General features: G+C 34.5%; 1 protein-coding gene across 3 annotated transcripts in view; it reads right to left on the reverse strand.

The window, feature by feature from the left end:
• The window catches only part of LOC107041511 (protein numb), an 89,379-nt gene that overhangs the window by 37,790 nt on the left and 39,387 nt on the right, over positions 1–12,202 (reverse strand). For 2 of the 3 annotated variants that reach the window (XM_015262092.1, XM_015262091.1), the window contains exon 1: positions 6,914–7,155. The exons of the other annotated variant lie outside the window; for it this stretch is intronic. In XM_015262092.1, coding sequence (XP_015117578.1) covers positions 6,914–6,988 — 75 coding nt within the window. In that variant the 5' untranslated portion in view covers positions 6,989–7,155. Of the gene's footprint in view, positions 1–6,913; positions 7,156–12,202 lie in introns of those variants that run through there. 3 annotated transcript variants of the gene reach the window in all.

A 12,202-nucleotide genomic window follows, 5' to 3' on the forward strand; every position in this document is an offset into this window, starting at 1 on the left:
TTCGCTAATGAATGTATGGAATTTCATTTTCTTTTCAAATGTAGGTATTGTTGAGCCCTATCGATCGCCATTAATTAAAATTCAATTCAACGATTAGTTTTTAAAATTTTTGAATTTTTTCGAAAATCGGTTGTCCCACGATAACTAAAAAAAATGTTCTGAATTGATTGAATGATGAATACAACAAGTAGAATACAACAAGTTCTGTTTAATTATATAATAGTTGAATATTTCAATGATTTATGATATTTATTAAAAATGAAATGAGGATCCAAGTGGAGATTTGGAGACTTTTAATCATCAGAAATTTGAAGAAAAGTCATGAATAATTAGTATTAGTATTAGTATTATGAAGTCGGTTCCTGGTGAAAGTCTAAAAGAAGAAACATTTATTGAGTGAAATTTTTTGGAAAATGGAAAACGTATGTTTCGCTGAATTATTTTATAACTCAGTGAAACATAATATTCATAACTCAGCAAATTTATCACTTGAGCTCAGTCATCACCATGAAGATGAATTGTATTTGAAATTGAAAGAAAATATTCCATTCCATCACTAATTCAATAAGTCATTAACATTTAAAAAAATCAGAGGTATTCATGAACCCCACTCCCCCACATAGAATACCCCAAGCTCTATTTTGAAATTATATAATGGTTGAATACATTAATGATTTATGATGACGAAAGGATTAAAAATGAATTAAGGATCCAAGTATAGATTTGGAGGCTTTGAATAATTAAAAATTTGTTTTTTGTTTTATTTTTACTATTATTATGCACTTTCATTGTGATTTATTGTTACAAGATCTATGGGCGCGCTCTCGCACGCGCTGATCTATTCATTTGTTGAAATGAAGAAATGGAATTCATTAAATTTCATTTTCTCATGAATACCTTATAAATATTGATAATGAATCAAAGAGAATTCGATTAATGATTGAAGTGAATAGCGAAGTAGAGTAAAAGAATCTATAAAGAATTTTTCATTTTCAATTAATTATCTTCAATTTTTTAAAATAATCGGTCTCCATAAAAGGACAGAATTTATTAATTTCACCGATAATATATATACATGTGAAATATATATATTACATATATATATATGACGTGAAAAAAAATTTACCTCTGAAGAATTTGAAAATGCCGCGTGTTTTTTTTGTGAATAACTTTGTGTCACATATTGACCAATCAGAATTAAGGATTAGCGGTCAAGCAGTTTCGAGATATTTCGATATAAAACAACTTCACGTTTCTTTCATCTTTAGTAAATAGGATTCTATGAAGGAAGATGGAATGTGAGAATGGAAATGGAAGTCATTTGTATCATCCAGAGGAATTCAAATAAATATATGCTGTTTGAAGATTGCAATGATTTATGATAGAAAAAAGAATTTTAAATGAATTAAGGATCCAAATGTAGATTTGGAGACGTTTAGTCATCAAACATTTAGAGAAAACTCATGAATAGTCAGGGTTTATCATCACGTGTAACTTTGCAAAACTCATTTTTTCTTCACATGAAATTAATTCCTGGTGAAGTTATGAAATAAAAAAAAATTTTTAAGGGAAATTTTTCCAGTAAAATGGAAAACGTATGCTTCGCTGAATTATTTTATAATTCACAACTCACTTGTTAGCGAAATACAATATTCGTTACTAAAGCAAATTCATCATTGGAGCTCAGTCTAAGCTCATCACAAAGAGGATGAATTGTTCTTCCCATTGAAGAAAACATCCATTCCATTGACAATTTAATAAGTCATGAAGTGATATTTGAAAAAAAAGCAAAAAATGTTCAGTCCACCCCACTCCCACATGTGGAATACCACAACTTCTATTTTGAAATTAATTAATTGATTTTATTTTGTCATATCTTTGTTCTTTGTTTTATTTTTACTATTATTATGTACTTTTATTGTTATTTATTGTTATTCTATGAAGGAAGGTGGAATGTAAGAATGAAATGGAAGGCCTCTGTATCTTCTAGAGAAATTCAAATAAATATATACTGTTTGAATATTCGCAATGATTTATTATAGCAAAACGAATTAAAAATGAATTAAAGATCCTAGTATAAATTTGGAGCCTTTTAATGATCAAAAATTTGGGGAAAACCCATGAATAATCAGAGTTATTCAATTGTAATTTTGCAAAACTTATTTTTTCTTCACATGAAAACAAATTCTGGTGAAATTCTAAAAGAAGAAAAATTTTTCAACTAGAAAGGAAAATATGTTTCGCTTAATTATTTCAGCTTTTTCTTAGCGTCAAAACTTGAATATATTTTCACTTCAACTTTTGACAATGCCATCAAGGTCATTGTCATTTCTCCAATATTAATAATAAATATATAAAAATATATTTATAAATATAAATATACTTTTATTATTATTATTATTATTATTATTATTATTATATTATTATATTTTTATATAATTATATATAAATATATAAATATATAATAAATATATACTGTTTGAATATTCGCAATGATTTAGTATAGCAAAACGAATTAAAAATGAATTAAGGATCCTAGTATAAAGTTGGAGACTTTTAATAATCAAAAATTTGGGGAAAACTCATGAACAATCAGAGTTATTCAATTATAATTTTGCAAAACTTATTTTTTCTTCACATGAAAACAAATTCTGGTGAAATTCTAAAAGAAGAAAAATTTTTCAACGGAAATTTTTCAACTAGAAAGGAAAATATGTTTCGCTTAATTATTTCAGCTTTTCCTTAGCGTCAAAACTTGCATATTTTCACTTCAACTTTTGACAATGCCATCAACGTCATTGTCATTTTTCCAATATTCTCTGTATTTTTCACCCTGATGCACCACGATGATGACCTCATCCAGTAGTTTATAAAAAAAATTGTTTCCCATAAAAACATAACAGAGAATAATTCCACATCCTGTTCCAGTAGTTGTGGTGAGAAAAATTGAGTTCTCGTCTTCCCTAAAAATTCAAAAAATTATCTCGAGGACGACGAAAACATTGAGTGACGGAAGCGAGCATTTTCCGGAGAAAAATTCATTTAAAAAAAACAGATGGTAGTGGAGACTGCAGGCTGCGCAGCTGTCTCATCTCCACCGGCGCACTTTATAGGACATCTGGAAAGTACCTAATACCTCTCGGGACCAAACAAAAACCCCAATACCTCCACAACCTCCACTTCCTCATCTAATCAATAAATTCCGCTTTCAATATTTTCAATCAATCTATTGGAATAAGCAAAATTCATTAATTTGGTTTTGAGGATGTAAAGGCTATGCATAAGGTAGATTTCTTATTGTTGGTGTAACGATAGTGTGTGCAGATTGTATTGTTTACGAATTGTATTGTTTACAGATTACGTCACAGAGAACTACAGAAAAGACCCATGGTTCTCGGGGTCTCTTTTGTTAAAAGTTAATTTTTTCCCGAATTCGGTCACGAATGGACCACTTAAGGTACTTCCGCAGTAAATATACTTGGTGAAAATTTCGAAATGGTATAAAGACGCAATATTTGGATCATATGTTGTTGACCACATTAAAAAGATATTCCCAAAATTTCAAGTCCCTGGTCCATCTCATTTTTAAGATATGCATCGCCAAACATTCAATTTTTGTGTTTTTTCCATTTTTGACGATGTATATCTCGAAAATGGGGTGGACAAGGTACTTGAAATTTTGGGAATAGTTTTTGAATGTGCTCAACAACATATGATCCAAATATTGCGTCTTTATACCATTTCGAAATTTTCACCAAGTATACTTACTGCGGAAGTTCCTTAAGGCGTAACGGAAAATTGCTTGTTCTTCAAATTTCTGAACCATTTGCAGAGAACAAGAAAACGATTGCTCGATTTCAAAGAAAAATCCCTAACATTCAGTAGAAAAAACCTGTTTATTTTAAGTGATGAAAATTATTCACTCAAGAATTATTGTATTCTCCAATTAAGAACCAATGGGTTCTTGAATTAAAAACCCTTACGTTCTAGGGCTAAGAACAATCAAAAGAGATAAAATTCGGAGATAATTGAACATTAATCTAACTGATTAACTGAGATAATTGAACATTAATTAACTCGACATCAATTGACTCAAGATGTCAAATAGTATATTTTGGATGAGAAAGGGTTCATAAACATGAGCAGATCAATTTTAGAGCAGCAAGGATTATCAATTTAAAAGAAAAATGTTTTTGATTCGATAACCCAAACAGTCTTCTTTCATTTATAAGCCCCGAGGTTCTTATTTCAAGAATTCAAAAGTTCTGGATTTCAGAACCAAGATTTCCTTCAGTATTCAAATGTACATTAATTCAAGTGCATTTACACTGGATTTAATTTAAGTAAAAGTTACTGAGAATTGAAAATTGTTACTCTGATTTTTAGGAAAAGTTTGCTTCAAAAACGTGAAAATTTCACTTATTGCTGGATTTTATTACGGCAGATTTTTTAAATTCAGAGATTTTCACTGTAAATTTAAAATTGTGCTGTCCGCGTCAGAATTCAAGGGAGATGAAATATTTTAATAAGAACCTTCTTTCTAGAAAAATCTCTCATGTTTTTTCGATTTATGGAGATTTATCAAGAACTAAAATCACCACATTTCAGAATTTTATCATTGATTTTCATTACGAGAACATCTCTTTCTTTTTCTCAATTCCCCAATTCTATCTCATTTCACTTCATACCTTGGAATCCGAATGAGATCGAAGTTTTTCATAAACTCTTTTCGTAGCTCTCCGTCTTCAAAAATGTCTCTAGGGAATTGAGTTGTATTTTTTTTATGGAAAGACGAAAGAATGGTCTAGGGGAACTTTCATGTCGATTGACTGTTCCAATCTAGTTAATAATTACTATTTGGTTATTACTATAATTACTATTATGAAAAGAAATATGGGCAAAGTGGACCTTTTAAACAAATTTTCCTGTAGCTTTCATTCCTCCCTTCGAAAACATCTTCAAAGAATTCCTCTCTCTCCTTTAAATACCGTGACATTAATTAAAAACCCAAATCAACAAATCTCATATCAGTAGCGAAGTGGTAAACCGGTATAAGTCGATTTTGACTATTAGCCAGTTTTCAATGAATATCTCGGAATATAAGGGAAATAGCGAAATTGTTGTAATTCAACAACAATGTTGAATACAACAATGTTGTTGTGGTTGTTGTTGTTTATTGTTGTAATATTTTTTTTCGCTGTCTATTTTTTGTTGTTTTTGTTTTATTGTTGTAATTGTTGTAACCGTTTTGGAGAGCAAATTGAGAGCTACAAAAAAGGTAATGGCAACAATTTTGCTATTTCCCTTAGATTTTGAGATATTCATTGAAAACTGGGCAATAGCCAAAATCGACTTATACCGGTTTACCACTTCCCTACTGATATGTTCATAATTCAATTCTTGATTTTGTATGAGGAATTTGAGTTGTCATTTTTTTATTAATGAAAAGACAAAAGAATATTCTAGGGGAACTTTCATGTCGATTGACTGTTTTAAATGAAGCTGAAATTAGCAGAATATTCATCAGCGGAACGAATCAGCTACAACGTTCAATTTAGGGGATATTTAAGTATAGGAGAGTCAAATAATCATATGTACAAATGTTTTTTCAGTGCGAAAGAGTTTGTACATTACTTAAAAAAATTTGTACACCCCTAGATTCGCCTAAGACAAATCTTCTGCTGTCGAATCTTTCGCTAGTTTCAGCTTCATCTGTTTCAATCTACTTAATAATTACTATTTGGTTATTACTATAATTACTATTGTGAAGAGAACCATGGGGCAAAATGGACCTTTTAAACAAATTTTCCTGTAGCCCTCATTCCTCCCTTCAAAGGCATCTTCAACGAATTTTTCTCTCTCCTTTAAATATCGTCACATTGACTAAAAACGTGAATCAACATATCATCTCATATGTTCTCAACATCTCATATGTTCATAACTTAATTTTTTATTTTGTCTGAGGAATTTGAGTTGTAATTTTCTTTATGGAAAAACGAAACAATATCCTAGAGGAGCTGTCATGTCGATTGACTGTTTTAATCTAGTTAATAATTACTATTTGGTTCTTACTATTATGTAGAGAAAGATGAGGCACAGTGGAACTTTTTATTGCAAAAATTTCCCTGTAGCCCCCATTCCTCCCTTCAAAGACGTCTTCAAAGAATTTCTCTCTCCCTCAAATTCCGTGACATTAATTAAAAACTCAAATCAACCATCTCATACGTTCATAATTGAATTCTTGATTTTTATTACGAGAACATCTCTTTCATTTCCTCAATTCCCCAATCTTTTTTCCCAATTCTATTTCGCTTTATTTCATACCTCGGAGTCCGAATGAGACCGAAGTGTTTCATAAACACTCTTTTCGTAGCCCTCCGTCTCCAAAAATGTCTCTGAGGAATTTTTTTAATGGAAAAACGAAACAATATCCTGGAGGAACTGTCATGTCGATTGACTGTTTTAATCTAGTTAATAATTACTATTTGGTTCTTACTATTATGTAGAGAAAGATGAGGCAAAGTGGAACTTTTTATTGCAAAAATTTTCCTGTAGCCCCATTCCTCCCTTCAAAGACGTCTTCAAAGAATTTCTCTCTCCCTCAAATTCCGAGACATTAATTAAAAACTCAAATACGTTCTCATAACTCTCATACGTTCATAATTGAATTACTGATGTTCATTACGCGAACATCTCTTTCAGTTTCTCAATTCCCCAATCTTTTTCCCAATTCTATCTCACTTCGTTTCCCACCTCAGACTTGCAGTGAAATCAACAATTTTTTCACAAGAACCTCTCCAGCATCTCTCACTCTTCCCTTCACAAATCCCCCCGGCCCCCGAAGATTACTAAAAAAAATGAACTAGACGCATCCCACATCCCCACACTCCCCATAATCATAAAAAAAACCTACCGATAATCTGATAACATTTCCCCCGTAGCTGGTAGCCCTCTCGAGTGGCTGGTGGGCGGACGGATGATTACCCATCTTGTATTCCCAATTAACAACTTGAATCCACAAAAAGAGTCCCCGTTAACCTCGTCCACCTCCGAGTGACTTCTCACCTCGTCGAATGTTTTCACAACGTTTAGTAACTCTCAACACCACCGTAACCAATATCCAATGAAATGCCACGATCCTCCACTCGCAATCAATTCCCCTCAATCACAATAACCAGTAACAACAAACCACTCGACAATGCCATTTTATCAAAACTTTTTAATCCAGCTATTGATTTTCCATCGACTCACTGATAGATCACTGATTAATCGATGGACGATCGATGTCCGCCGCCACTCGGACGTGCACTGATCCAACGATCGCTGCACGCGGTCACTGAAGGCCTGCGCAGGCCCAGAAGATCCCCCCTCCCCCCTCGCCACTCCTACTATCAGCGGAAATTTGAAAATCCGAAAAATCCCCTGACAACTCGAAACGAGCGATTTTCCATCCCCGACCTCAGACGAAATCGCCTCCACGACAGGACGAACTGATTCGACAAGTAAAGTGGATTTAATTCCGAAGAACAAAGGAATTGTCTCGACGATCGGCGAAAGTCGTAAAAGGACGCGATCAACGACAGGTAGAAAACCCCTCGCGCATTATAACAGTGATATTCTCTCCTCTGATTCGGTCAAAAACTGGTCATACTGCTTCGGACTATGTTAAGCCCCAGGTCTAACTGACGTCACGCCCTCAGTGGAAGGAGAGTGGGGTATGACCGGTCTCGCCAACGGACTCTCTCCTTGTCTTTAGCGTTCATATTCCAGCGCTGTCCCTCTTCATTCTGCGGCTGAAGCCCTCGAAGTGTCCGGGAGTCGTTCGACTTCACTCATTCTCTCAGAGGAGAGTTGTTTCACTTTTTTTTATCTTGAGATTTCGATTTTCGGGGTTTAACTGTTATTTTCCGCGGGTTATTTCCACGTTCCCACGTTTTTCCGTTGAGACAGCCGTCACGCTTAGGCTGCTTCCGGTGACCCCACCGGAACCCGAAGTACGTTTGAATTTTTTAATACTTCGGGGGTTTAATTGAAGATTTTGGCGAGGTTCACTTCACGATTGATGAAACTTCGACTTGGGAATTTCACTGGGGTTTTTTATTTTTGATTGACGATGGGGATTTCCGCGGTGACGGATGCAGAATTCGCGGGAAATCCGAGGGGTTTTGAATTTGAAAGGGGCTGCAGCAGTGGGTGGGGCTTTTTAAATTTACTTTTGACGGGAATTTTATGAACTCGGAGGACGATAAGACTTGGGCACAACGGACTACCCCCAGACCCCCTCCCTCAACGGTGCGACAAGAAGAACTGGCTGGCGTTTTGTGAACAAGCACGAGAGGCCTTAATACTTGGAGAGTTTCACCCAACATGACTCGACGGCTGCAGGGACGGATGCAGTCGTCGATGCGCCCTTGTGCTGCGACTTCGATTCACACGGGGGTTTGGGGGGTCTCGGGCCGGTGGAAATTAGCGGGTCGCGGGGGGGATGGGGGGATGGTGGCTCTTGGGGCGGTGAGGATTTTTGAAAAATTTTTGACGGATTTTGGAAATTCTTTTTTTTGGGGATTGGAGAGGGCTTTGGCTGGGCCGTGGGACGAAGGGAGGGGGGGAGAGCGAGGACAGGTACGGGGGTTGCAGTTTTGAAAAGTCGCGGTGGTGGGGAGTGCAGCTGCTGCGGCAAATGGGCTTGTACATCTGCTGATGCGACACAACGAAAATCCGATGGATGGGGTATGGGGTTTTATCAGGGAAAATTCAGTGGGGAAATTCATACGCGTTTTCGGAGGCATTCCTGTGGATTGATTCTGAATTAATGTTTTTTTTTTCATTCAGGATGTTTTTGGGGGATAGATAAAATTGTGAATTTTTACGGAGGAAAATAAGCCTTTTTTGGGGCGAAAAAAAAATTCTCGAGAAATGAAACAAAAGTTATTGTTTTTTTGGGAGATTTTTTTTATTTTCAGAATACGATTACATTTTCAACTTTTAAAGACATTCCTGTGAAATTTTTTGAGTGAAAATTCTGAATCTCAATCTCAAAAAAATGTTTAAAAAAAGATAATTTGATCATTTTTGCTTCCGAAGGGAAGCATTATTTTTGGTCGATTTTTCGATTTTCTAATTTTCATTGCAAATGATCTAGAATGTCCTGAAACGTGGAAAAATGATGTTTTTGAGGTTGCGTCTGTACGTATGTATGTGCAGAATGGCTGTTTTGGGGGTTTATTTTTAGAAATTTTAACATAAATACGGTGAAATTCGCAGATAAAAACTTGAAATTTTTACTGATGATAGCTATGAATAAGCCCCACTTTGTGGCTCCATTTGGGCTCAATCGGTCCAGTAGTTCCTGAGATATTGCCAATTGTTTAAATTTCGTTTTTCAGCTATATCTCCTCAATAAATGCANTTTTTTTTTTTTTTAAATACTTGTCTCGATGACCTCCTATTCCATATGAAAGAAGAAAAGTTGCACTATGGAATACCATCTGGAATGAGAATGATTTTTTTGAATTCGAATGGGACGTGTATTCATCAGCACAGATCAGTCTGTTTTGGAAAATACGAATGAAATCGAGAGAAATAATTGAATCGGAGTAAAACCACATAATTTTACATATGAAATTTTTAAGAGGACGAAATGATTTTATATACTACGGTTGAAATAATAAAAATAAAAAATAGACGATGCACTTCTTCCCTTCGGAAGCTTATAACCAATGTAATTGGTAGCAGAAAAATGAAGACTTTTGACATAACAGTGTGGTGTCACAAGTCTTCTGTCGAATAGGGTCGGTCGCCTGCTTGTTTGTTTTTATTATGGGAAGGGAGCTACTGTTTCATTCACAATAAATATATTTTTTAAGGAATAAAATGAATTGTTAATTTTCCTAGGGCAAAATAAATTCTTTTCTTTTGAAATGAAATCTTTTCAAAAAATGAAACAAAAAATATGAATTTTTCTGAAGTATTTCTTCTCCCATTTAGACAATGAAATGTTTGAATAGTTGAATTCATCATAATTATCTGCTGCTTTTTTCATTAAAAATTATGCTTCAAATAATTTAATGTATCATAATTGTAAAAAAATGTTCAATAATGATTTGATAATTTCATCAAAATATTAATCAATACTACTATAAGTACACAGCATGAGAATGAAACATTTATTTTATTCACAATAAATATTTTTCTAAAAAATGAAAAAAATGTGGAAAAAATTAGACAATTTTTTCCAAATATTCTCACAATCATGAATACTATTATAGATTGTGATATAACTATGAATACCCAGTATATGAGTAAACGATGAAAAAATATTCTCACGAGGTGCCATATGGACCTTCACGTGCACCTAGCCACATGACACGCTAAGTAATCCCTCACTTGGGTTGATTGTCACGCAGCGGTTACATAGGTAACAACCTCAGTTAAATTGTGTAGATGTAAAAGCCTGCGCGAAACGATTGAGATTGGTCAAGTACCGGGGTCATGCCCCGCCGTTGTCAACTACATCTGTTTTGATTGAGCCAATCGTCTCTGACACGCGCGATTGCACTTCAACGCCCTAACTCAATTAAGGAAAACCTGCACCTCGTACCATTGTACAACTGTCTTTGAAAAGACGGTTGAATGTCCGCACCAGTGATTAACCAGATGATCCCATTAATATTCCCTCCTTCAATATTTTCACATGCGAATGAAATGTCTCACTTTGTCACATCGATTTGTTTTTGATGATTTTTTTTTCATAATAATTTCATCAACTTCCCACCCAACAAGTATGAAAAAATCCTACGGAGAATTCGAACATTTCCTATAGGATCTTCCAGTTAGGATTTCCTATAAGAAATACAACATTGTATTTCTTATAGCATGGCCTATACGATTTTCTATAGGATTTTAAATTAGATTTTCAACAGGATTTCCTATAAAAGTTAGGGGCATAAGGGGCACAATGAGGGTCAAATGTGGCAGATGGAGAACATGTGGGAGTCATGTAGGAGTTGACTAGGAGACCTTGTGGAGGTCATATGGGGGTTATATAGAGATTATAAAGGGACCATATGAAGGTCATATGAAGGTCATTTGATCCTCGTATGATTCCCATATGAGCCTCCTATGACCTCTGTATGACCCCTACATAAACCCTATATATGACCTCCAAATGACGTCATATGACCCCCATGTGATCCTTATATGACTCCCATATGACTCTTTTGACCCTCATTTTGACTCTTATAACCCTAAGTTTCATAATAAATCCTAGTGAAAATCTCATAGAATATCCTATTGGAAATCCTACCTGAAAAATCTCCATAGGATTTATTCATAAGTGAAAGGGAGGAAGTTGTTGAATTATTGTATTCATTTCAGTATGTATACCATCTCCGGTTTTGACATTTTGTGCCCTTCCCAATTGTCTTCAGATGTCAGTATACATTGTTTAAACATTCAAAAACAAAAACACAAACAGACGTAGTATATACAATCGTCAACAAAAGTTCTGTCCTACTAACCTTAACTGAGTGGGGGCTCATGGCCAATGAGGAATGAGGGATACTCTTAACTGGCCAATCACATGCCATACTCAGTTCAGGCTAGTAGGACAGAATTTATGTTGACAATTGTATATCAGTAGCGAAGTGGTAAAACGGTTTAAATCGTCTTATCTGCCAGTTGAGTGTTTGCGGGATATTTCCGAATCTAAGGGAGATAGCGAAATTTTCGTAATTGCATTTATTGTAGCGCTCAATCGGCTCTACAAAAAAGGTTATAATAAAAATAATGCCATCTCTCTTAGATTCCGAGACATTCATTGAAAACTGGTTAATAGTCAAAATCGACTTGTACGGTTTTACCACTTCGCTACTGATATCTTAACAGTTTACGTACGTTTTACATACATTTCCTGTGAAAATAGTTAACAAATTGTATTTCAAACTAACAAGATAATTCAGAAGGTTTCTGAATGAAACAGATTTATACAAAAGGTTAAAGATCTCCGAAACTGCTCGGCCGGTTGTGACTATTCAAAATACCACCCTTCAGTTTGTAAGAGCTATAATCATGCCAAATTTGAACTTGCTATGCCCATTTCTACTCAAGTTATCGTGCGTACAAGAATGAAAAAATTCGAAAAACGAAAAAACGGGGATATCTCGGAATCTTTGTATGAATGGATATATATATATATATATAT

The sequence above is a fragment of the Diachasma alloeum genome, unplaced genomic scaffold, assembly GCF_001412515.2.
Source record: "Diachasma alloeum isolate Michigan unplaced genomic scaffold, Dall2.0 Dall_scaffold_00366, whole genome shotgun sequence".
In the NCBI taxonomy this organism is placed as follows: domain Eukaryota; kingdom Metazoa; phylum Arthropoda; class Insecta; order Hymenoptera; family Braconidae; genus Diachasma; species Diachasma alloeum.